General features: G+C 49.3%; 1 protein-coding gene across 2 annotated transcripts; it reads left to right on the top strand.

Moving 5' to 3' along the window:
* Nucleotides 1-24,636, top strand: Slc37a2 (solute carrier family 37 member 2). Of its 2 annotated transcripts, XM_076924653.1 has the most exons (19): nt 228-382; nt 13,487-13,568; nt 14,002-14,095; nt 14,211-14,289; nt 15,656-15,791; nt 16,177-16,253; nt 17,016-17,182; nt 17,673-17,710; nt 17,999-18,151; nt 18,463-18,553; nt 19,562-19,624; nt 19,962-20,047; nt 20,770-20,818; nt 20,965-21,038; nt 21,274-21,352; nt 21,478-21,575; nt 21,802-21,866; nt 22,074-22,130; nt 23,589-23,733. In XM_076924653.1, exons 1-18 carry the CDS (start codon nt 324-326, stop codon nt 22,102-22,104), a joined length of 1,521 nt encoding a protein of 506 aa, XP_076780768.1. In that variant the 5' UTR covers nt 228-323; the 3' UTR covers nt 22,105-22,130; nt 23,589-23,733. The 2 variants fall into 2 exon arrangements, with proteins under 2 accessions (XP_076780769.1, XP_076780768.1); XM_076924654.1 differs by lacking the exon at nt 22,074-22,130 and having other exon boundaries at nt 1-382; nt 23,589-24,636.
* The last annotated feature ends 1,284 nt before the right edge of the window (nt 24,637-25,920 follow it).

Raw genomic sequence — 25,920 nt, 5'->3', positions numbered from 1 at the left:
GGGTAGTGAAACGCAAAAGCACAGACAAGAAAGAGGAGCCCCAGGAAACTCAAGACTGATGGTTTTCGACAAGGAGAGAAAGTTCGAGAAAACAGATGGCAGTTCATAGAAAACAGGCTACTGAGCACAGAAGGGTAGCTAGGGTTTGCACTCAGCGCGACCTAGAGGGCAGGACGGTCCTGTTCAAGGGGCGGGGGCTCTGGCCACGGGCCTGCCTGGGGCGGGCCAGCCGGCGGGGCATTTAAATCGCTGTGGACGCTGGCGGGGACGCGCGCCGGCTCTGCACCCTCCATAGTCCCAGCTTCGAGTACCAGCGCCACAAGATGCGGTCTTCCCTGGCTCCGGGAGTCTGGTTCCTCCGTGCCTTCTCTAGGGACAGCTGGTGAGCAGGGCTGGGGAGGGAGGCTGCCTAGAGGCTCAGAGACTCACTCAGGCAGCAGATGTTTCTGCTTGTCCCTGCAGTGGGGGATGGGGTTCTAGTTCTATCTGGCAGGGCTCCTCCGGTGGCGCCGGCGTGGAAGGTTGGTAACACAGAACTATTACTTCCACATTAGCCCAGATGTCTGTATAACCCCGGTGAAGAACAGAGTGTCTAGGAGTCTTCATCCTTTCTGGTTTGCCACCTGTATCTGCAAACACAGGCGCACAGGCGGGTACCTGTAGAGTGCCTCCAAGTCTTATCTGTGTATTTAAGGGATCCGGATTTGCCTGTGGGGAACCGAGGCCAAGAACTGGTAGAATACAAATGGAGCCAGAAAGCTTAGGTCCCCTATTGATTGGATTAGGTAGCAAGGCAGAAATCACTGATTCTGTTAAGCCTGCCTGGGGCACCGTTCCAGTCTCAGGGATACCTAGCTAGGGCAAATCTCGGATCAGATCTACAGCTGCTCCAGTACTGGTGGTCACCCTTAAAAGCGTGAGCTGGCATTTACAGCAGCTGTCCCCACCACCACAAGGTCGCCCTTGTGCTGGGAGAAAAGGTTTTAGCCAATCCCCATTGAGCTTTTGAAGCAGTATACTTGGTCTGCAAGAGGTGGGGAAGGGAGGGTGTTAAAATATTTTCTTAGTTACCATCATTAATAAACTATAAAATTTAACAGAATAGTTGCTGGCTTCTTTTGAAAAAAAAAAAAAAACCAGATGACACAGCATTGCCAAATCTAAATTCTCAAACTAAATTAAGGGTCACCTTTAGCTTGGGCGGATATTTAGTGATCAATTTGGCCTGGTTTTAAAAAGCGTCATTTTGTTTCCAGGCCTAGAAGGCTAATCAACATATACAAAATCCTTTAGATGGTTTATGTGGTCCTTTAAAAATTTGGAACTATTAAACAGCTTTGTGTTTTTAAAAGGACATAAAATGACTCTCAAAAGGAGATGAACATGAATGTGAGAGTGTATTGGCCTCTGTTGAAGAAGCTAGAATATGTCATAACCTGGTAGAAAGAGAATTCAGAGGGGAGTGGAGACTTACCCTTCAGTGGATTGCAGCGATGGGTGGCACACGGTATCTTGCTGTCCCTGACTTTTACAGTTAAAGGTGGTTGAGGTGATAAGGTTGTATGCTATGTATATTTTACCACGATTTTTAAAAGCATAATGCAAATAAACTCATTTGTACATTAAGACTCTTGAAGCTATCTCACTAGCGGACATATTTTATATGACTTATCAATTAGCGACCCTTCAGAGAGTAAAATTGCTCAATGTTAAGAAAATCTGAAATTAGACTAGATTCAGATAATCTGGAAGGTGTCCTCTCTCTAAAACATCATTTTCTTTACAGACTCTATTTCAGGTTTTTTTTTTTTTCATCTCTAAGAAAAAAATTTTGATCACAAAATAAAGTGGGTCTCCTTAGATTTAATCTCACTGTTTACCTATGTGCAGCAGAAGCGTTAATTAACCAGGTAGGTCATAGACATGTTAAATTTGTAGTGCTGGAAGTTTTCACAAGGAATGTTTAAAAAGATTTCAGGGGTACGTGTGTGTGTGTGTGTGTGTGTGTGTGTGTGTGTGTCCGTCCTTTGGCAGTGGTGGTGCATGTGTGTCTCCGTGGAGCCAGAAGTCAACCTCAGGTGTCTGTCTTCAGGAGCCATCCATCTTAGTTTTTGAGACAGGATTTCCCACTGGGACCCAGACCTTACCAGTGAGTTCCGCAAAGCTTTTGGTAGCTCCAGCCAGTCTCTGCCTTCCCTGGGAGCACAGATGCAGCACCACCTGGGTGCTGAGGGCGAAGCTCAGCCTGTGCAGCAAGCTCTTTGCTGACTGATGCCAAAAAAACCTGTCTTCACCAGATTCCACCTGCTTGTAGATTTGAGCAGATCCCTCTTTCTTTACGGCCCCACCCCCCAACTATCCTTTTAGTTCCGGAAAAACTGACTGACTTTCTTCTACCTGTAAGATGGGGAACTCAGAAAACCACCTTCCTTGGAGTGTTCTATTAGTGTTGAGTCCGTACAGTGAGCCTCGGTTCCTTCAAAGGGGCCGATGTCGTTGATATTAGATAGATATCCTTGTCGACTACAACATCCGGGCAAGGCGTTGGTTATATAATCAGTTCTAAATACACTCTTGTTAGAAAAGAAGAGATTCTTATTGAAGCTTTACAAATAGCCACACCACCCTTTAAAACAAGAAGAGTCACTGCAAGTTTCTGCATTCTGAGGAGTTCAGAAAAAAACAAAACAAAACAAACCACAATGCCTATTACTATTAAATTGTCATGTGTTATGGATCACCTAGGAGGAAAGACAAAGGTCTTCCTTATCCTGGCATCCTGAAAATGGAGCACTGTAATAACATTCCAAGCATATGTGACAGTCACTGGTCGTTCACTTATTTCTTGTGTGATTAGTGCTGACTCTGCACATCTTGGCTCAGCAATCTCTGGCACTCAGTTTCTCAGGACAAGCAGAAGCATCTCCCTAACTGCCCACCACCATGTACTTAACGTTGTTCAAGTGAGAAGAATAAGGGCTCAGTGTATAAGGATGAACAAGCACGTGTTCCAGAGAAGAAAACTTTTAGATACAACATACAAAAATTCTGAGATGGGCCGACACGATGGCTCGTTGATTAAGAACACTGGCTACTCTTCTGGAGGACCCAGGATCTATTCCCGGCAACCGAATGGCAACTCACAGCCTTCTGTCGCTCTAGTTCCAGGGGATTTGACACCCTTTGGCCTCCATGGGAATCAGGCACACAAGTGGTGTACAGATATACATGCAGGTAAACACTCAAACACATAAACTAAAAATAAATACCTGCCTAAGAAATTTGAGATTCATTCCCATAATATGCAAAGACTGTAAACAACAAAAGAGTAAGTTTGGGGTCAGTCCCTAAGCATCTGATTGTAGGGGAGGATCGATGGCCTGGGAACTTACTGTATTTCAAATTAAAGAAAAGGAGCTTTAATCCTTGTAACATTTTAGCTGGTAGCTGAAGTTATGGTATCCAACTCTGCATGTTGCCATCAGACAAAGCAACGGCAGGATCAGTGGAAACATGTGGCTAGGCCCGTAATTGTCCGATACTCAGGAAGCTGAGGCAGGAGGATTGTCAATTCAAGGCCAACCTGGGCAAGTAGGGGAACCCTATTTCAAAATAGAAAATAGGAAAATGCCGAGCTTGCAGTTTACTGGTAAAGCACTTGCCTAGAACACGCAGGACCCTTAGTCTCAATCCCCAAATACCACAAAATCACAACGGCAACAAAACAAAACAAAAACAAACATGGTCAGAGACAGCTTCCGAAATCTGTGTAATTTATCATGCAGAAATTTCTGAACTATTTATACAAATGATGGCATTTTATCTATATGAGTTTAATGTAGAGAGAAAACTGCTTTTATCGCCTGATTTCCCAGCGATGCTAATGCTAACTGACTAGCATTGGTTTGCAAAGCCATTCTAGTTATCAGTACTTCTCTTTTTAAAAAGGTAAACAATAAAATCTAGATGGTTTGGTTTTCCGGGAACCCTGATTTTCACCATTACGTGAAACAAGTCTCCAAGCCTGAGCCTGCCCCGACAGGATTTTATCATACTCACTTGCTTCTTTCCAGACTTAACCCTTGCACCTACTACAATCCAAGGCAACTCGCATTAACCATCCACAAAATACATCCCATAACCATAAGTGGCAAATGCTCTACCAGCAACCTACAACCTCAGCCCAAAGTGGCACATATCAGGGAGAACGGAGGGTGAATCGTGATAAAGAATCCATCACAGGCCAGCCTCCCAGCACAGGAATGCACACCACACAGTCTTCAAAACACTTGTGCAATGTCTTTTAAAACTAAGGGCTCGGGTCTACACTGGTCTTGAACTGCCTATGTAGCAAAGTGTGACTTTGAATTCCTGGGCCCAGGGCCTTGTGTATGCTAGGCAAACACTCTACCAACTGAGCCTGCAGCTCAGCCCCACTTGCACACTTAAAGTGAGACTAACAGCGATGCTCTCCAAAGTTCAAGCCATACAGGGATAGGAATCCTTTTACCACTCCGTGCTTTTGAGTCGTTCACTTTTAAGAGTCTCTTTTTTTGTTCTCATCAGGAGAGGCAGGGTAGTTCTAGAGGGTATGTTTGATAGTTCATGGAAAGATGTCTGACTTCTGTGACTGAACCCTTCACAGATGTTCTCTGTGGTGACTTTAGATGTTCCCCTGCCCTAAGAACCCAAGTATAGTTCTGCTGGAAAAAAAAAAATGTTATACTGAACTCTGGGGGTCCCAGAGAAAATAAAGGCATCACCTCACCTCCTTGGAATTGATGGGAGAGCTGGCGAGCTGCTGTTCCCACAGCAGTCATTGATCTTTTTATTTTGTTTTATTTATTTGGTTTGGTTGCCCTAGGTGTGGAACCCAAGGTCCTGGGGAAGCCGAGCAAGTGCTGTGCTACTGAGCACTGAGTTAGCAATTTTAGAGGTAGCGCTGCATGCACTTGAGTGTCAAAGGGCAATGATTCATATTTTCACGGGGCTCTTTCAGGTCGGTTGAATTGATTTCGAAGAAAACCGCCTCCTGCGAGTGTAAAGTATGAGATCGAGGTAGAGGTAGAAATTGCTTGGCATGTAAGAAGCCTGCAGTGACCGCGACTCTCTCTGTGGTTCCCGAAGAGCATCACAGATGGATGTCAGGCCAATGCAGATTTCCTGTGCTAAACCAAACATAAGCTGAGGTAGGAGACAGCAGGATAAAGACTTAAGAGTGTGAAAGAAAGTTAGAAACGAACCCTGTCGCACATTGCTTTCACACGGCCCCAAGGAGAACATCAAAATAGACGTGAAGATAACAGACAGTCTTGGACTCTTCACCTGTGAAATATGGATAACAGGATACCTACTCCTAAGATCGCTGAGGTTTAAACGGGAAAGTGTTTTTGGATGGGTGCCAGGCTTGCGTTAAGTCCTGAAGAAGCTTTACTACTGACTGTCATTCTATAAACTTTCCATACTACTGTATACCACGGATTACTAATTTGCCTTTTTTTTTTTTTAAGTGAACCATTAGTCCCCCCATGGGACATACCGATAAAACTGAGAGATAGAAAAGCATGTAGCTTGTACAGTATTGTGTCGCTGGCAAGTGACTGAATTGGACTTGGATCCAGGTTAATCTGACTCCTAAGCCTCTCGTCTTCCCACTGTACTGATGATCACGTGGGTGGAAAATAAGAAATTACACTGTCATTTGTCATTTTAGACAAACCACTTAATCTCTTTGAGGCTACATTTCCTTAACGTTAAAAGGGAAATGTCAATATGTATACTTCAGGGTATTAATAAGATTAAGTGAGAAGCTTGATTTTTACATTTACTTAGTTCTTTAAAAAAAATATTATCAATATATGTGTGTGTGTGTGTGTGTGTTGTTGTTGTTGTTGTTGTTGTTTTCTTTTCCAAGACAGGGTTTCTCTGTGTAGCCCTGGCTGTCCTGGAACTAGCTCTGTAGACCAGGCTGGCCTCAAACTCAGAAATCCGCCTGTCTCTGCCTCCCAAGTGCTGGGCTTAAAGGCGTGCGCCACCACCGCCCGGCTTAAAAGAATATTTTTAATTGAAATAGAATTATATCACATTCCCTCCTCATTATCCTTCCTGTAACTTCTCCTCCCAGCTCCCCTCCCTCAAACCTCTCCCTCAGGTTGGTAGCCTCTGTATCTTTAAGATACATATGTAAATGGAAAGCTTTTTAAAGCACTTAGGCCTCTGTAGTTAGGGTTTGCTAGGCAGTTGAGATTGCTGTGGAAGGGATGTGCCTGTTGGGAGGAGGCCACCTTGAATCATTAAATCTGTCAGTCTTTGTCTGGGTGCTGGTTATTTGGTTCTCCAGCCAGAGGGAGCAAGCACAGTGTGCCAGAAAGCAATCCTTGGAGTGGGGCTGGGAGCAGGTGGCAGCAGGTGTGTGGAGGTGTGGAGTTTCAGCCCAGTAGGTGTGAGTCCACACCCGGTCAAGACCAAATAGACCACCAACCAGTTCATGGTGCTTCTGAGCCTCCAAACACCCAAGGGGGTCCCTAACCATGGGTCCATCTGGTTCCTTGTGTGCCAATATCTCCATGGACATGCCTGGGGACAGCTGGCATCATAGGCATCTTTCCAGAGAAATGACTGTGGCTGGTGCTTAGAGGGCTGGGTGAATTTCCTGAGGCCTTTTGAGGAGGAGAAACTCAGGACCTGGAGAAGGGAGCAGGGTGACTCGGCAGCTGGATGAGCAGGAATGGGTGTGGAAGGAGACAGCTTTCCTAGGCAAGAGGAGCGAGAGCTTGACTCCCACACTGTCTGTGTTTTCCCCATACCTTAATCTTTCCCGGGGAAGCTGGGTGATGCTGGAGTTGGTGAGGAAGCTAGAGCAGAAAGATACTCAAACACTCGGAGAGATGCTGTCCGCATTGGATATTTGTGCACCCGTTGAGTTTGTCAGTCCCTTTGACGGTTTTGGGCAGTGCTCTATTCTTTTATTTTAAAAATAAAACTGAGGCTTGAGAGGTTAAACGGTTTGCTCAAAAGTCACAGTAAGTTGGCAGAACCGGAAATGAACCCTCAGCTTTCTTTGGCTTAAGTCTGAGGTCCTTTTCCCTATTCTCTGGCCAGAAGGCTGGAATCAGATCTGAGTTCCAGATGGTTCCTGTCTCTCGTCTTATTTTCCTGGTTCCTTTAAAGAAATGCTTGATAAAGGCAGCAGAGAGAACTGCTTAAGGGATGAGAGATGGCTCAAGAACACTGACTGCTGCTCTTCCAGAGGCCCTGAGTTCAATTCCCAGCAACCACATTGGTGGCTTTACAACCATCTGTAATGTGATCCAATGCCCTTTTCTGCTGTGTCTGAAGACAGCAACAGTGTGCTCATATATTTAAAAAAAAAAAAAAAAACATAAAAAACAAACAAACAAAAAAAAAAAACAGACAAAAAAACCAAACCAACCAGACAAAACTGGTTAAGGAGAGCGGTGAAACCCGGGGCTGCCTTGTCCTTCAGAGGAATGATCCCAAGGATACAGGAGCCTATCTTCTTCCTGTTACCAGCATGTGACCAGGAGGCCCATCCCCCACATCTTACTGCAGCTCCAGGCAGCTGCTTTCTGGGCTTCCTCTTTTCCCCCTGATGTTTCCTCTTTCCCTTCTTAAAGGACAGATCCATGTGACACCCCCTCCCCCAAGCCCCACTGCGCTGAATGGGGCTGCCAGCTCAGCCTGTGTGGACTGTCCAGGAGGCAGCAAATGGCTTGGAGTTGTCTGCATAGCTGGTCAGGATCTTTCTTCAGTCCAGCTGTACCAGTACTCACTAAGATTGGAGTTAGACAGTCCCGAAGTAACACCAGCCCAAGGCACAAAAGCTGTCGTGGGTTTACAAGCCGGCCCATGGAATCCCGTGTTTCTTGCTGGAGTTGAGTGTTGGATTAGAGAGATCCAGTGGACATAAGGCTGGGGGTCTCAATCCAGTGGATATTAAGATCCTTCTTAGAGAAGAAAACACTGGCCAGTAACCACAGGAATTAGAACTTTCTAGATGAAATTTGTGGCTAAGGTGTTTATTTATTTATTGGAAAGAGGAATATATATTTATATTATATTATATATTATATATTATATAATATATATATATATATATATATATATATATATATATATATATATATATTTGAGAAGGAAGCCAAGCCAAATAGAGAAGCCCTAAGAGCCCAGAACAAATGAATGCACAGAGCTTGAGTTGCTAAGGGTGCAAGTTTGTGGGCTTCAGAAGAACTGGCCAATAGGGACAGAGCCCCGAAATCAGATTCTGCCCCTATCTACTTGTCACTAAGTTGGTGTGATGGTGGGTGAGGGACGTGGGTGGGGCGTATCACTACTTTCTTAACCTGTAGCTTAGGCCTTGGACCTTGAGTTCTGCATGCTCAGGAGACAGTGAGGCTGAGGCTAGGACCAGGTGTTCTAAGGGTCCTAGAAGGAAAGCCAGCATCCTACTTCCCTGAGTGTCCGTCACCATATTCCCACCTGTGCTCTGTTCAGAATACAGCCTTTATCCAGAACACTCTCAGTCACTGACCACCCCTTTGGGAAAGCCTCAAAGACAGACGTCAGGATGTGGCTGCAGGCGACCTTGGTACTTCCCCTGAAGAGGTGAACCCGGTGACCTGTTCCTGGGTGTGCCGGTGGAACTTTCATTTCTTAGCTAGCTGAACCCTAAGCCATCTCCATCTCTCAGAGGGGCTGGAGGAGGAGGAGAAGGAAGAGGACTGAAATTCCATGGGCTTGTTCCCTGTCCCAAGAAAGCTTTCTTCTCAGAAGCCATCCTAGCCTGTCCTGTCCCTGCTCCCTCTTGCTGCAGACATGACTCAGGACTCTACCCCTGGGTATCTGTCCTTGGCTGGCCCTTCCCCACTAGGATATCTCCCAGTGTTGGTGGAGGACTTGGTAGAAGGTGAGGGTGGTGGCCCAGCCCAAATTGATCCTGGTCTGGTTGTTACTGTACCCAGCCCTCTATCCTCTTCAGAACCCGCTGACCCTAGAACCGGCACACCCAGGAACAGGTCACCGGGTTCACCTCTTCAGAGGAAGTGCCAAGGTCACCTGCAGCCACATGGTGATGTCGGTCATCGAGGCTGTCCCAGGTTGAAGCCGGGGTGATGATCAGTGACTGAGAGTGTTCAAACCCCCATTGTCTCTAAGTCATGGCAAGGCTATCAGAGAAGTAGGTGTAGAGCGAAGAAGGTGGGGAACAGGGTTGACTCAGCAGAGGGACCCGTTTCCACCTCTCCAGAGATCAGAGGCTGCTCTTGGGGTCATGATGACTTGTGGTAGCGATGAAGGTACTTAAGGGTGGTGTTTGTTCATTATCTGTTGCTACTGTTGAACACATTGTTCCTTGTTCATAGCCCGGAATCATTCTTAGTGCAAAGTCTTAATGAAGTTGATAAAGCTATTATCGAGGTCTTGGGAAAGAATAAGTTAGATTGTCAGCTAATACTTAAGAGATAGTAGCCCTTCTCTATCTGACTTGGTTATTCAGTAACCAGCATATGGTGGAGGAGGTGGGACTCCTAGAAGTGCCACCTCTTGCTAACGAAAAGACTAACAGGGTCATGGGATAGCTGTAGTCTTGGAGCCTTCCCTGACATGTTCCTTGGCCCCTGGACTGCTTGCTCTGCACTGGGGTAGCCATTCCTTGCCCTGTGCCTCTACAAGTCTTCACCCTGTGCCCCCTATGGGGCTTCTTGGTTCCTGAGAGAAGAAAGGGCTTGTGAGAAGTGAAACCTTCAGGTCCTGCCCTGCTCAGAGTCCTCAGCTGTGAACTTGAGTTCCTTGAAGTCTCAGTCTAGCTTCACCCTTAACCTACCCCCCATGTTCCTAGGCCCCTTTGATGACAGCTGGGGCCCAGCAGTCTTATGAACTTAACCTTCTACCCTCTAGAGGCCAAGCAGGAAGCCCCAGAGGAAACCAGTGTTAGGCTAACATCATACAGCACAGGCTAGAAACCCTGGCTCTCAAGGGTCTTGTCCTTTCTTGCTAACTTAGGGGTCAGGTTTTTGGTTGGGAGATTGGGATCTAGCTCCCTGCAGAGCTGGGGGGAAAAAAATCACAGATCAGAACACCAGTATGGACTGGCTGGTCTTCCTGTCTGCCCTGAGGAAGACCTCAGCTACTCAGAGTCACTTTCCTGTATAATTGGTTGCAGACTCTCTTGCAGCTACCCTACCCTCTGTAAACAAGGGAAGAAACTAGCAACCCTAGGTCTTTGTGTTCTAGGAGACTTAGGTAGGCATCCTTGAGAGATAGGGAGGAAGGGCTTATGGCCTCCAACTTTCTGCCAGGCAACGAAGTCCTAGAACTCCCCTTATAAAATCAAGAGGTCTGGTTTTTTTTTGTTTTGTTTTGTTTTGTTTTGTTTTGTTTTGTTTTCCGGTGCTAATGTGAAACAACACCAGCCATTTTTAAAGTGTCCACTGGGTATCAGGAATGCTGTAAGATCTAGAACAAGCATCTGTCAATACTTCTGTGAACAAGGTGAGAAAGCCCTTCTCCTCCGAGGAGTAAACCTGCTCGTTTATGCCTGCTGTGTATCTAGAAGTGGCTAGCAGGATGGAAAGGCATAGGGATGGGCACCACCCCGCAGTGAAGAAGCTCCCATGGGGCTTCCCCCTGGCTTCACCCGGCTCATAGCCAGAGCTCCCACTCCTAGGAAGGCATCACCCAGTGTCTTCTTGTTCTCTTCAAGAGATAGCCCAAACTCTACCTCTTGGCACACAGAGCCCTACCTGGCCTGGGCCCTACCTCATCTAGCCACTTTTGCTTCTGTGCTTGGCTCAGTCTCCTTTTCCAGATATCCTAAGCCGTGCAGTGTTCCCACACTGGCAGTGTTATTTCACACCAGTGCCTTCCGTGATGCTTCTTTCCTGGCCCATCTCCCATCCCTGGTTGACTTAGCCATCTCCTACTTGATTTTGAAAGCAACCATCTCTCTTAGAACCTTTTTCCTGACACTGCTTCTATCCCACCGGGTTTGGTGTCCCCTTCTGTGTTCCCTTGGGACACAAGGCTTCCTGCTGTTATGGTACAGTCACTCCAATTCTCCCCGAGTGTTTGTTTCCCCCAATGACCTGTGAGCTGCAGAAGGCAGGGTCTTTCTTCCCATTTCTCTTGCAGTGGCCCAATCCCTAGTATGACATGGTAGGTGGTTGCAAGGGGAGTCTCGATTTTTTCGAAGAATATTTGTATTTTTAGATTTGGACATTAGTATGACTGTTCTCTGCAATGGCTTTTCCTCCCTACAGTTGGAAGGGTCAGGGCTCTGGATGAAAAGGGCATGGAACAGATAAGGATAGAGACCTGGGAACTCAGGTGGGAAGAAGCCATGAAAAGGTGGGCTGGACCTGCCTCCTTGGGATGCTCCTGGTATGTGGTAGTGATGCAGTGTGGATATTGGGAGTTGACGTGAAGGGAAGGGTTCAAACAGCTGGCATCTAGCATGTCTGCTGAGGTACAGCCTCTGACTTCCCGGGTAACACTGGGGTCTTCTGTTGACTAGTCATCACTGGTGTGCTCTCAGGGAATCCAGTGGGACTTGCATCCCTAAAGGTCTTAAGCAGAAAAGACCTGATATGTCATGACTGTGGCCACCTACATCTGTGGCCCTGGCACCTCTGTGTGGTCAGCCAAGATGAGTGACCATACAAGCTGAGCTGTGTGGTACTTAAAGGTGGTACCCCAGGTACCCAAGAACTAGGATGAGAGTGACATAGGTGGGGTTGGGACTGATGCCCTTGAAGAAGCCAGAAGCAGAAAAGGCTTGCCTGGTGAGCGAGTGGAGGTTGCCAGTCAAAGCTGCCTGCTTTATCCTGGATTAGACAACATCCCAGTTAACTATAAGGTTGCACATTCTTTTCATCTGTTGCTTTTTGCCCAGGCTAGCTCTCTAAAGTTTCTCAGAAAATTTTAGAAATCCCTGAACTAGGAATCAGCTAGATGGCAATTGGTAGACCTGAGAAACTTTGGTGTCACCAAGATTTTTGATGTCAGTCACTGGGACAGGCAGGTATCGGGGGTAGCCTTGGCTTCCTTGACATCCCTAGAAGACCTGTGTGAATTCACATAGGTACCTTGGGAATAAGTAGCCAAAGAGGTACTTTGAGATTGGGTCTCATTATGTAATCCAGGCTAGCCTCAGAGTCCCAATCCTCCTGCCTCAGCCTCCTAAATTCTGGGACAACAGGTGTGCACAACCATCCAAGGTTTAGAATCAAGAATACAGTGCAGAAAATAGAAACAGATGTCTGGGTAGGAAACTTAAATCCAGGGTGAAGTGAGACACTGTTTGGTAGCTCAACTCAATTCAGGTTCTGCAGAAACACCTTTCATTTCACAAGAGGTGGCCTGCATTGCTTAATTACATGCTTGGGGGAAGTGAGTTTGGAGTTTGGAGGCAGATTACCAGACAGGGCAGGGTGAGCATCCAGTATCCGCCTTACGTTCATGGAGCCAAGGGAGATGAGCGCTCCAGGGCCTGCTCACCCTTTTCCCCTACCCTATTCTTTAGTGAGCAGAGGCACCAAGCCTTTTACTGTCTAACATTTTCTTTCAGGCTGGTTTGTTTGCTGGTGGGTTGAAACCCGGGGCTTCAAGCATACTAATCCTGTGTCCTGCCTCTGAACTATAACCTCAGCCCCATTCTGAGATCTATTTTCCATATACCTCCTGGTTTCCGGTTGCTGATTCAGCTCAGCTGATGTCTTGCTGGGGAAACAGTGACTCAGCAGGGTGCTGCGGGATCCTCCGCAGACCCTCGGGTGGGTGAAGTGGGTCTGCTGCTGTGGAAACTTCGAGAGACTCCCCATTAGACTGTTCTTTCCATCTGGCTGGCCCATGAGATAAGCAGGAGGGCAGAGGAGGGAACATGGAATATGTGAGCCAGAGAGGAAATAACGATCTTTCTGTCCAGTGGAATCGACTAGCCAGGGACTGGTCCCTGAGGGAGAGGACTCAGGTTTTGTCACCAGCTGTCTCAGCTGAGTCAGCTCTTCCTATAGTCGGGGCCTAGTCCACTGTCGCCTAAGTGCAAGGGAAATATGGATCTCACTCTGCAGACAGACCCCTCTCTCCTTTAATCCCACCCCATGCCCGTCTGTGGCCATACCTGTTCTGCACAAACAGACACTAAGACAGCATTGCCTCAGGGAGACCCTAGAGGGACTAAGAGGTTGGAAAGAAGGTGGCAGAAGCTCTCTCTCTCTCTCTCTCTCTCTCTCTCTCTCTCTCTCTCTCTCTCTCTCTCTGTGTGTGTGTGTGTGTGTGTGTGTGTGTGTACACGCACACGCATGTGCAGTGTGCATACATAGAGGTCCTTTGCTCCCAGACACTCCTGGCCTCTGCCCCAGGAACTTGTGTCTAGAAGAGAGCCTAAAGGCAAAATGTTGGTGGTACCAAGGCCTTGAGGATGCTCTAGCCTGACTTCTGAAGGCTGGGATGCTCCTCTCTCCTCCAGGTTCCGTGGCTTCATCCTGCTGCTCACCTTCCTCATTTATGCCTGCTATCACATGTCCAGAAAGCCCATCAGCATCGTGAAGGTGAGGCTGGTTGGTAAGGAACAATGCGGGACATGTTAGGCCTGGCAGGTGTGTGCTCTAGACCCTCCCAACCTACTTTTACCCTGGTCACTGGGCCTGACCCCTCCTCCTGGCAGACACCCATTGTTGGTGACTCTTACAACCTTCCTGCAATGTTTCCTACCAGTTCCTTTCACAGTTCACCTCCCAGACAGGACCGTTGGTTGGTGTGGGTAAGCTAAGAAGGCAGGGGGTCCAGGCTCTGTGGATTCCGTTCATGAATATTGGATGGCCACCTACCGCTGTTAGAGAAGGTTCTGGCGGGAAGGAGCACGGGTTGTGGTAGGAAGCAGTGGTGTTTATGACTGAGTAGCGGGTTTCTTGCTTCTCTCTGGGCCAAGTGGACTCCAGGAGATGGCATGACCCTTGACCCATGTATGCCATTGCCTTCCAGAGCCGCCTGCACCAGAACTGCTCAGAGGTGGTCAGACCCATTAACGACACCCATGATCTTAATGACACCACCTGGTGCAGCTGGAGTCCATTCGGTAAGAACAGGGCACATTGCCGCCTCTAAGCCCCAGTCCCTCCTTGGAAGTGAAAGGGACTTTCCTGTGGGGACAGCCACCCAGCTAGGTTTCTGTCCTTTTCATCTGCTTTCAGACAAAGATGACTACAAGGAGTTACTGGGAGCTGTGGACAATGCCTTCCTAGTGGCTTATGCCATAGGCATGTTTATCAGGTAAGAGAAAGGCAGAGCCCGTGCCCATTGGGGCTGCCGGGGTGGGCGGGTGCTTCATAACTGCTGTTTCTCCCGACTGACCTGGGGCTGCAGGCTGATGTGAGAGAGATGCCTCCATGTGGGGCTGAGGCCAAGGCCCCATCCAAGCCATCAGCCTATGGCCAGCCTTCTTCTTTCTCTGTGGTCACCAAACTGTTCTTCCTCCTGCTGCTGATGGACTCCTGCTATTGGCAGCCCTTTTTCCTATAAAACTTCCTGGATACTCCATTTAAGGAAGTGTTCGTGGGTATGACCGGCGTTCTCTAAGCACAGCCCTGGACATGTAGATTCCCAAGGAGAGCTTACCCAGGGCTGTCTAAACTATATAACCAGTGCGGTCTCACTTAGCAAACAGGAGTTTGCTGCCAGCAATCACAGGTAGATAAGGCAGGGTGTGGCCTTCAGGGAGTTCACAGCATAGTAGGAGGACACTCAGTTTAGCAGCTAATTGAGCATTGTTGAAGTGCTGGGTAGCCATGTAGCGCAAGCTTAGATCGAAGACAAGGAGTTAAGGAAGGCATCGGAGGAGGTGAGCCTTGACATGTGCAGAACCATGGGTGAGGGCAGTGAGGAAGGACACCCAGGCTCGAGGCACCGGGGAGCACAGTGGGGTGAGGAGGGAACAGTGTGGAGTGCAGGTGGAGCCTCTCACAGGGTCACCAGAAGGGGTACAGAAGCAACAGCCGGAGACGGTGCTAAAGGATCAGATCATTTGCAGAGAGCCTGCTCCAGAGTGTGGAACGGGAGAGCCATGGGAGGAGTTGAGCGAGGCATGAGGGAGAAGCTGAGGTAGGATTGAGGCAGACAAGGAAGGTGGCAAGCTAGCATGACTGCTGCCTAAGCTGCCGAACTGGGGGGGACAGGTGGTATTTCAGAGACTCCCACGATGAAAGGAGGGAGAATTCAGAGAGTGTTGAGTTTGCATTGCTGTAGGGACAGCCAAGTAAAGGTATCCAGAAAGCAATCTGAATATGACCCCGGAGCACGGAGGGACCCATGGGGCCCAAACACATGCAGGAGGGGATGTTTCACGCATCATGACAGGTAGAACCATCAAGTTGATGACAGAGACTGTGCTGGCAGGAAACACGTGACATGAAGTAGTCAGCCAATTGAGGAGGGATGTGGGCAACAGAGTTGTCAGGGTCATGTCAAATAAAGCAGACGATCCCTGGAAGGGAGGACAGGGGTCAGCCTTGGAATGCAGTAGGACACAGATCAGCACTGGCCACCATGGCCACTGTGGCTTCAGTAATATGGGCTGGGAGAGGGAGGTAATAAAGTGGACATAGCATTAACCTGGAGCTTGCCCCATCTTTCTCTCCAGTGGAATCTTTGGGGAGCGGCTACCCCTGCGTTACTACCTCTCAGCTGGAATGGTGCTAAGCGGTCTGTTCACCTCCCTCTTTGGCCTGGGGTACTTCTGGAATATCCACATGCTCTGGTACTTTGTGCTCATCCAGGTATGAGTCTGTATAGCACTTGGGTCTTTGCTCCCCTCAAAGAGAGGTCCTTTTGGGTCCCTGGCCATCCCCAGGTCAGAGCAGACGGAGACTTGGTCTCCTTGTTCAGTCCCTTCTGTCACCCTGCTCAGGACCCTGTTCCAACCCCCCAAAGTCTCAAGTGACTGGCTCAGTGAGCCTGCCTCGGGTACTATACTGAATCTGCTTGAGATCGTGAGAAGTTAGGTCTCAGCTCACATGATCTTGAGCTAGGAGAAGCCAGCTGGTGCGACACTGTGTGTGAATGTGCAAGTGAGGGTGTGTGTGGGGTTCCTGGACACGTCATTGAACTACCTCTACCCCAGGCACTTGAGGTAACTCTCACCCTCCTTCCCTTCTCCTACAGATCTGCAATGGGCTTGTTCAGACTACCGGCTGGCCGTCTGTGGTGACCTGTGTTGGCAACTGGTTTGGGAAGGGAAAGTGAGTGTAATGAGGGAGTGTCAATGACCCTTATTGGGGGCACGGGATGGTGAGGGTTCTGGAGTAATTTCAGGAGAATAGATTAGAAAATGTGTCTTCTTGCTGGGTCTCAGCCACTAAGAAGAAATGTCTCTGAAGCTAACGATGAGTGCTATTTCTCTATCTTTAGGATCCAGCCCAAAGAGCAGGCAGCCTTAGTTATAATTCCTGTAATGGGTGGATTTCTACTTTTCACTGAAGATAAAAGGCCCCACCACTCTGTTTTCTTAGCCTGGCTTTGTGTTAGCTTGCTTCAGTTTCTCGCCCTCAGCACTGATGGTCTGAGCTGTTCAACTGTTGGCTCTGGGTGTTACTGTTTTTGTTTTTGTTTTTGTTTTTTTCAGTATGCATGGCATCTCCCCACTAGATGCCAATATTGAAAGGCAGCAAGTTATGGCCATTGAAAATCTCCAGATGTTTCCAGATGTCCCCCCCCAGGGGCAGAATTACCCCCCCCAGTTGAATGAAGACTACTGTTTTAGAGTGATATTGATGGGTGTGAAAGAGAAGGATAAAATTAATAAAATTAATTATAAAATTAATTTTATCACTTAAAGCTAATTTAAAATAGAATTCAATCAATGAAAACTATGCATACACCACTTACATATATTTTTGTGTGTGTTTTTTTTTATTTTATATTATTTTACTTATTTACTTTACATGCCACTCACTGACTTCGCTCCAGTTACCCCCCACCCCCTTCCCGTCCCTTTCCTTCAGGCGAGGATTCATCATGGGCATCTGGAACTCCCACACATCAGTGGGCAACATTCTGGGCTCCCTGATCGCTGGAGTCTGGGTGAACGAACACTGGGGCCTGTCATTTATCGTGCCTGGCATTATCACGGCCGTCATGGGCGTCATCACCTTTCTCTTTCTCATTGAATGTGAGTGGACCCTTCCCCCCCAACCCCACCCCCATGCTCTAAGGTGTGCGCATGGGACCAAGCGGCTGGATATCCTGTGAGCCTTGCTGCTCAGGGTATTGGATGACTAGCTCGGTGACCCTGAAACTGTCTTTTCATCTGTAAAGGGACAGTAATGCTTGCTCCGTAGGACTTTTGAAGGTGTAAGAGGGACAATGTAGCTTTAGTGTTTTGTCTGTACTGTGTGCTCTGCCAAAGGGCTGTGTAGACAGCTACTGGGTTTTTCCCACTGCCTGACAACACGGAATTGGCAAGGTTACAGCTACTAGTCCAAGAGGCAGTTAGGACATGGTTTCTAGAAGAGTCAGGCAGGCCTAGAAAGTCTACTCCCTTAATGCTGGGGGCCACATGGGACTCGTGGGGCTAACTCTGCACTAGCTTAGACCCACTGTAAAGTGAGGGTCTAACCTATCAGCAACCTTCTCAGAAAGGTGCTTGTTTATCCCCCCAGATCCAGAAGATGTGGACTGCACCCCTCCTCGGCATCATGTGAGTTTGCTACTCCAGTCTAGCCCTGCCCTCCTCACCACATCCCAGGAACTGACCATGGGAGGGCCAGAGTTGGAGGAGAGAGCTGTGGTCTTCCAGTGACTTCACAGACCCAGTTTTGGGCTCTTGGGTTAAATGCCCCACAACCTGATGCGCCTGCCAGCCCAGGAGAGAAACATACACCTTCCCCAGGATGGGCGTCCCCTACCTCTCAACAGGACTGTCCTTCCCCTTAGAGAAGGTTGGTTATGGGCCTGCCCACAAGGAGGGACCATCTTCTTTACTCAGGATGACCCGGAGAAGGAACAGGACAATCCTGAGGATCCTGTGAGCAGTCCCTACAGCAGCAGGGACAGCAGTGTGGACATTGCAGCCAGCTCCTCCAAGGAGCAGGGCCCTGAGCCTGAAGCCATCAGCTTCCTGGGGGCACTCAAAATCCCGGTGAGATGTTTGTGGAATGAAAGGAAGAGAATCTCCAGTGTTTTTCATTAGATTCGAGGGGATGGGGTGCTAGGGGTGACAGGCGGTTTCAAGGAGTTCCATCCAGACTCTGGGGGGCCCCTTGAGAAGGGCAGTGTGTAGAGGAGGCAGCGTTAGGCACACTGCTGCCATTAGGGCTGGGTGTATATTTGGGGTTGCTTTGGGTGGGAATGATGATAGTCATGGGATAGCTCAAGCCACATGGGGGCCTGCCTCCACTACACTGGGGAATCTCTTGAGCCCCTTTCCATTGTCTCTCTTGTGCTTCCCAGGGTGTGATCGAGTTCTCTTTATGTCTGCTCTTTGCCAAGTTGGTCAGCTACACCTTTCTCTATTGGCTGCCCCTGTACATTTTCAATGTGGGTAAGTCCCAGGGGGGCAGGACCTGAGAGAAAGGGTCTCTGGGGAGGCCAAGGCCACTTCTGGTGCAGGGAGGATACCATACTTGGGTTTCATTCCAGTACGCAGGCTCTTGTATGTCTCCAGCCACCTGCCCCCTTGGAGCTAGTTGGGTCTTAGGAACAAAAGCATTGCTCTACTTTGCTGGCCCCAGGATTCAGAGAGCCATACCCCTTACCCAAGACCTTATACCCAGAGCTGCTTTCCTCTTTCCCAGCTGTGGGAAAAGACAGCAAACACACACACACACACACACACACACACACACACACACACACACTCTGAATGGGAGACCAGGAAACCATGGGGATTAGTCATGGCCAGATCTCAAGCTGTAGCTTGACCTATAGCTCTACATGAGGGGCCCCTGTCTCTGATACTGGCAAGAGCACCACGGCAGTTTTGCAGACACTGTGACCCTGTTTTGTGGCTTTGTTGCTGACTTCAGAGTATGAATCAGCCTTGAGGGTGGAGTCACAAGTCAAGCTTTTAGATGTTCCCCTTTTTAAACCTCGAGTCCCTCGAGTCTTCCTACAGGTCTCCTTCTGTCTGTGAGCATCGGTACAGACCTAAGGTGGCCTGCCAAGGAAAAGCCCCTCTGGAGCTTGCTTCTAAGTCAGGAGTGGGTCAAGGAGATTGCTGCACCCATGCTCAGTCAGAACCATTTATACTCCAGGAGAAAGAGTTGGAGAGGCTGTCATGGGCCAGGTACCAGGCCTGCAGGAGAGCCTTGCTGTGAAAGGTCTAGGGCATCCTTCAGGGAAAGAGAAGTTTAGGACTTTGGCCCTGAAGGGGTATATGTCGAGCTGCTGCAAACTCACCTGGTAGCTCTAGCCAGTCACTCGGCCGGGAGCCTCAGCCTTTTCCTTGGACTGGAATTATGTGCCACGGGAACTCTTCTAGCAGTGTCATTCAGGAGCTTTGTTCCAAAACCTCCCCGAGTGTCTGATTATGTTTTTGTGTTTCCCATAGCCCACTTTAGTGCCAAGGAGGCCGGGGACCTATCCACGCTCTTTGATGTTGGTGGCATCATAGGTGAGGCCCTGTCCTTTTGTCCTGGCATGCTGTCTTTCTCTTTGCTTCTACGCAGAGGTACAGAAAGAAGGGACAGCTGGCCGTGATCTGGCAGAGAGGGAAGGGCCTCCTAGTGTATTCTCATCTCTGTTCCCGCTAGACTGGGTGGGCCTGAGGAAAACGATCATTGCGCTCTGGTTTCTCGGAGTGATGGGAACAAGGGAAGACTACAGAGGGGGGTGGTGATTCTTAAGGCCAGCCCAGGGTGGGGCTGGGTGTTGGGACAAAACTGGGTAGCAGGTAAGGAACTACAGCATGGTGGCGTCAGGGACAGCGTGTGAGTGAGCATGTGTTTCAGGTGGCATCATGGCCGGACTCATCAGCGACTACACCAGTGGCAGGGCCACCACTTGCTGCATCATGCTGATCCTGGCTGCTCCCATGGTGTGTACAGTGTCAGCATGCATAAGCTTGGGATCAGGGGCCTCGCACCCGTGTAGCCATCTCTATGTTTGCAGACATAGCTATGTCTTTGTTCATGTGTATATGTGTATTCCTGGGCACATGTAGAGAAGAAAGAAAAAAAAAAAAAGTGAGAGTCATCAGAGGACCAGGCTCTGTGAAAGAGACCAGAATTGGAATTAATAATCCCAGAATGGGATTAGTGATTATCTAGCCTTGGTGGAGAAGAGAGACACAAGCTGTGAGGTTGGGTTTTTTTTGTTTTTTTTTGTTTTTGTTTTTGTTTTTTGTTTTTGACCAAGGGACAATAAAGAGATTGGGGATAGACATAAGAGAATATGTTTTCAGGGAGAGGGATGTTACAGAAGCATACATGGAGGTACATGCCTGTAATCCCAGGACTTGGGAGGTAGAGGCAGGGGCAATCAGGAGTTCAAAGTCTTCCTCCGCTACAGAGTGAGTTTCAGGAAACCCTGGGTTGCATGATACTGATTTCAAAACCAGAAGGAAAAAAAAAAAAAAAAAAAAAGGAAATTAGAGACTACCATAGTTAGACCGTCTATTTTGAGACATATAAAGACCTGGGGAGTTTGGAAATACAAGGCAGGAAAACCAAGTGATATGTGGAATTCCAGACAAGGCAGGGGGCTAGTCCAGACTCAGGTCTAGCCCAGCACGAAGAAAACATGTCCTTCTTCCTTCAGATGTTCCTGTACAACTACATTGGCCAGAATGGGATAACCAGCTCCATAGGTGAGGACACCCGGTCACTGTGTGCCTCTGCCTGGGCAACTCCATGATGTGGGTGTGGAGCCAAGGGCAAGGGTATCACCTGCTCTGGACTTGAGGCTGCGCACAGCCTCTCATCTCTAATCATGCCATCTCTGCTGTCTTCCCAGTGATGTTAATTATTTGTGGGGTCCTGGTCAATGGCCCTTATGCGCTTATCACCACAGCCGTCTCCGCTGACCTGGTGAGTGGGTCACTTGTGGGCACCAGGCTGGTCTGAGGGTGCAGGCGGGGCTCTGTGTGCAAGTCCATTTCCCCTCTCCCTTGCTCCATCTCTTGTCCTGCTGAACCTCCACGGGTTCTTTCCTTTCAACCTCAGGGCCCCATCACCTCCCACCTCAGCTAGCTTGCTCTCAGCACTGCTCTTCCCGAGTGGTTTTGCTTAGCTTGAGCTGTCCCACTCGACTCTGTCTCCCCAGGGTACACACGAGAGCCTGAAGGGTAACGCCAAGGCCCTCTCCACTGTCACGGCCATTATCGACGGCACCGGCTCCATAGGTTGGTTACTGGTTTGGGTTCCGGGCAGCTGAGTCCCAGCCATGTTATGGGTGGATCCCCAGGTGCACCGCCCAAGGTTGTTGGGGAAGGTCTGTATATTGCTTTCCTGAAACCGTTCTGTATAGGTGCGGCCCTGGGGCCCCTGCTGGCCGGACTCATTTCCCCCACAGGCTGGAACAATGTGTTTTACATGCTCATCTCTGCCGACGTCTTGGCTTGCTTGGTAAGAGGTCTCGGGCTCCACAGATGTCCGTTGGGGAATGTTTTCTGTGTACAGACTGGAACTCCCATATAAAACCTTGGGGCTTCTGGGATGGTGAGAATGGCCGCCGCCCTTTGCTCAGAATTACTTCCTCCTGTGAGGAATGCTGTTCACCAGTCCCATGGGTCAGCTGAGCCTGGAAGCTCACAGTGTCTCCCCTTCCCTTTCTACCTTGAACCCTCCACAGCTCCTCTGCAGGTTGGTGTACAAAGAGATCCTGGCCTGGAAGTCGGCCCGGAGCAGAAACAGTGGGTGAGTTTCCTAGCAGTGAAAGCCATACACCTAACCTCAGTTCTAGGACTCCACCCAGGGCTCAGTTACTCTATACGCAGTCTGTGCTGGTCCATCGTGGGCCTCAGGAACCCTGAAGCAGCGCCCCCTTGATGTGCTGCTGTTGGACCCCCCATCCCACTTCACAACTACTAACCTTGCCTCTGTTGTCCCCGTGTGTCTCCATAGCTCTAGTCTGGCCCTAACCCACCCGAGATAGTATTTTCCTCAAGTCCCATGACTTTTGTGAGTATTTTCTTCAAGTATGACTAATCCACCATCGGAATGTGGGCTGCCTGGGGAGCTTCTCCTCTCCTGTGATTTCCTTCCCGCCCTCCAGCTTTCTCTGTTTCCTTGGGAGCCAGGTCTGGAGATTCAAGCTAGTCAGAGCATGGTGCTTGGGAACTAGTTCTCGGGGCATCTGAGATGCTACCGAGGGCTTTGAACACACCCGTAGGGCAAAGGGGCCAGGGATCCAGAATCTTCTCTTCTTTGAATGGAGGCTGAGCTCTGTCTGCCTCCTAAATGTCAGAAATCAGAGTCATCTGACCCCTCTGCCTGGGCTGTGTAGAAAAGGGCAACAACCAATCAAAGCCTCTGGAACAAATCGCAAACAGTGCTTAGTCTGGTGTGGTTTCTGCCTGGTGTCCAGAGGTGGTGGGTGTGGAAGTCACAGAGGTCAGTGACTGAGTCAGAGGCTGAGGTGCTGGTGACTGGGTGACTGTCCCTGGGGCCTTTCTGGCTCTTCGTCTGGCACAAGTATCTTACTAAGAAAAGGAGCTGGCAAAGCCTGGACCTGGGCTGGATGGTAACTGAAGACCCATCCCCTCGGGTCATGGTAACCCACACAGCATCTGGGGAAGCACTTACTCTTTAAGAAGGCATCATGCAAGGAGGAAGCAGTGGGGCACGTGGAGGCATTCACAGGGTCTGCCCTGCCCTGCCCTGCCCTGCCCTGCCCTGCCCTGCCCTGCCCTGCCCTGCCCTGCCCTGCCTTGCCCTGCTCTGGAGGACAGGAGCAGGGGACTGGACAGCATAAGTTTTCTCCTTTCGCCTACACTCTCTGGGCTAGGCTTGGAGGGAGCCAGGAAGAGAAAGAGAGAGAGAGAGAGAGAGGAAAGTCCATAGTGAACTGGAATGGAGGCTAGGCTCACCTCACTGTAGCTCAGCTCTTAGCCTCCTTGAGAGGCAGGTATTCTCATTTGAAGTGAGGAGCCAGTCCTGGCAGAACCTAAAACAGAACCCAGGTTTGTGGGGGTGGCTTGTCTTTCTGTAACTACAGCTCTCCCAGGCTGGTTCTTCCTGGAAGGCCCATTAAGAAATGGATAGTGATTTACTGGGGCAGGGAGAGCTCTAGGCTGAGAACCTGAAGTCCCGGGAGGTTCTTGGTTTCTGTATACACTCACCTCTATGTAAGACCTCGGCAAAGTCCTCAGTCTCTGCCTCGTTGAACATAATGGGATGTTTGCCTCAAATGCCTGGTACAGTTGGTCTGAGGTGCAGAGAAGATGAGGTAGGGAGTGATGCTTTTTGGGAACTGGCCAAATGTGGCAGAAACAGTTTGTTTTCCGTGTTGTTTTGGCTGGTTAGTGCCTGCCCAACAAGTGAAGGGGGCCCCTAATTATGGACAGTAGACATGAAAGGCAGAAGCTCATTAAGCTGTGTCTTACTTTCTCTTCCATCCCGTCTCCCCTGTTCATGCAGGTACAAACAGATCTGAGGCCTCAATTGGAAGAGCAGCATGGGCCGGCCCTGCTGGGTACCCAATGTGCTCCCTATGAGCAAGCGAATGGAAACCTCCATCACTGGGAGGCTAAGCCTCCTGATCTAACCGGCCCAGCCCAAAGCTACACTGCCACTAAGGAAGGGTACAGAGGACTCCATGGGAAGGGACTGCTGAGCACCAAGCATGGGTAAATGGCAGACTTCAAGGCCTGAGCTCTCGGAGCTGCAATCAGAAGGAATGGGCTGAAAGCAGAAAGGAAGAACACGGTCAGACTCTTGCTTGTTTGGATTCCAAGGCCTGGAAAAGGTGCATCTCTCCTTCCCATGTTAAATTATAACCTCTGTAATTATCCTGTACCTAAGAGGGATTTCACCTTGTTTCAAAGGTGCCGGGCCTCTCTCTGTCTCTGTCCGTGAATTACTCTTTGCGTATTTCCCCCAAGTAGGAGCCTCTTGATCTATCCTGCACTCGATCCTGTTGATAGCTCAGCCACTTTGAAGCCTTAGCACTGTCCTTGCGAAGCCAAGGCTTGGCTGGGGTAAGGGGGCTGTCATGAGTATTGAATGTAGGGGAACTCGCTCTCAGGCTCCTGACCAAGCCCTCCTTCAGAGCCCAGAACCTCCCTTTCCTCACCCTGAAGATGCCTCAGTGGATGAAGACATTGGGGTCAGTGCTGTGAAGACTAAGGGGTGTTGTATACAACTGCAAATGCCAGTGTGAATTAAGCACTGGGTGCTCACATCCTGGCAGCTCTCCTGTGAGAACGAACAGGAAGTGGCCATGGAAAGGACTTAACCCTGAACATGGGTGCCAAGTTTAGCAAGAAATGAAGACACCACTGGAAACATCCCAGTAACTGCTGCTTAGCAGTTGCTAGGAGACATCTTGCAGCCACCCCTCTGCCTGGTGTTCTAATCACGTGCCTTCCACTCTGAGTCCTGGTTCACGACATGCCAGGCTGACTGCTGGCATTTCCGCCTGACCTCTAAGCTGCCCGTCAGCACCAATACAGATTTCCTTTGCCAACTGTGCCTCTGTTTATCCTTGGTCGGGCCTGGCATAGCAGCAGCCGTGGGGCTCAGGAGGGGCAGTGAAGCATTGTCACATGAACAACAAAGATTGGTGTTCTGGGGCCGTGACAGCTGGCATTCCCAGAGGGCATTACTCATGACATTGATAACACATGCAATACAGCAGGAATCTAGACCTACCCCCCCCCCCCCATACACGATACATCCATTGCATTAACTAGGATGTTGCAATAAGATATAAAGCTCACCTGTCCGATCCTCACTTTGGTTCTGCAGGAAGCAGTTAGTCAGGAACCTCTTAAACTCAGGACCTGGTCCAGGGCAGGGGCTGACACATGGTAGTCTGCTCAGCATTCAAGACCTTCCGGACTATCTGACATTATGTGCATAGGACAGACTTTAAGGCAAAGCTGTGTTACTTCTGTAAGCCACTAGATGGCGATAGCATCCCGTGGTAGAGTCCATGGCAGGCAGGTGTGGCCGTTCCTTTTCAGAGAAGGAACACTGCTTTCCTGACTCCCAGATTCCGCCCTACCACCCTCCTGAGAGGTCAGGGTGGAAGGAGTGGTTCTTTGAGGTCTTCCCCATGCCAGCCTCATTGCTCACCACAGTCTTCCTGTTTCCTCATCTAGAACAGGGGAATAACACTGCTCGAGGCATAGGATCGGTGTGCAGGGTCTTAAGTGTTTTAGTCACACTTGCTGCTGCTTCCTCCTTAGCAGAGAAGACCGAATATGAAAACAGAAACAACACAAGCCAAACAGCAGTGACCTAAAGTTGAGGGCTGCATCATTCATTAGTCCAGACCTGATGTGACAGGGCTGGTGGATAGGGCTGGTAGGGGTGATCCTGGTGGCTTCAGATGTGATAGCATCTGAAGGAAGAATTCATGGGCCTTGGATGATCAATATGACAAGGCAGTGAGAAGTAGAGAACAGAAGAAGCTAATGTAAATCTTGTCATCCTAGCCTATGCTAGCATAAGGACCAGAGCATGAACAAACAAACATGCACTCCAGGCAGGCAAGAGAGACATTAGAAAGATTCAAAAGACTAGTGGGAGCCCAGAGCCAGGCCTCGAAAATGAACCTACCTTGGCTGTAGGTGTAAGAAAGGGGGTTGGGGAAAACCCCAAAGGTTGGGGGACCACCACCCCCACGTACCGTTTTGCACTCACTTGCCAGACCAGGTTCTTGCACCCCCCTAACCCTCCCCAATCCCCCAGCTCTGCGAACATTTTGTTCACCAGAGGCCTGGTACCTGCCTTCTCACAGGGCCTC

The sequence above is a fragment of the Arvicanthis niloticus genome, chromosome 26 (genome assembly GCF_011762505.2).
Source record: "Arvicanthis niloticus isolate mArvNil1 chromosome 26, mArvNil1.pat.X, whole genome shotgun sequence".
Lineage (NCBI taxonomy): Eukaryota > Metazoa > Chordata > Mammalia > Rodentia > Muridae > Arvicanthis > Arvicanthis niloticus.
Note: the sequence above shows the minus strand (reverse complement) of the source record. Positions and strands in the feature narration are given on the sequence as shown.

Excerpts from the sequence above, each read along its gene's own strand:
- Slc37a2 (XM_076924653.1), top strand. The coding sequence starts at position 324 with ATGCGGTCTTCCCTGGCTCCGGGAGTCTGGTTCCTCCGTGCCTTCTCT. Across the intron at positions 18,554-19,561 it reads CCTGTACATTTTCAATGTGG|CCCACTTTAGTGCCAAGGAG; the intron begins GTAAGTCCCAGG and ends TGTTTCCCATAG. Across the intron at positions 20,048-20,769 it reads TGATCCTGGCTGCTCCCATG|ATGTTCCTGTACAACTACAT; the intron begins GTGTGTACAGTG and ends TTCTTCCTTCAG.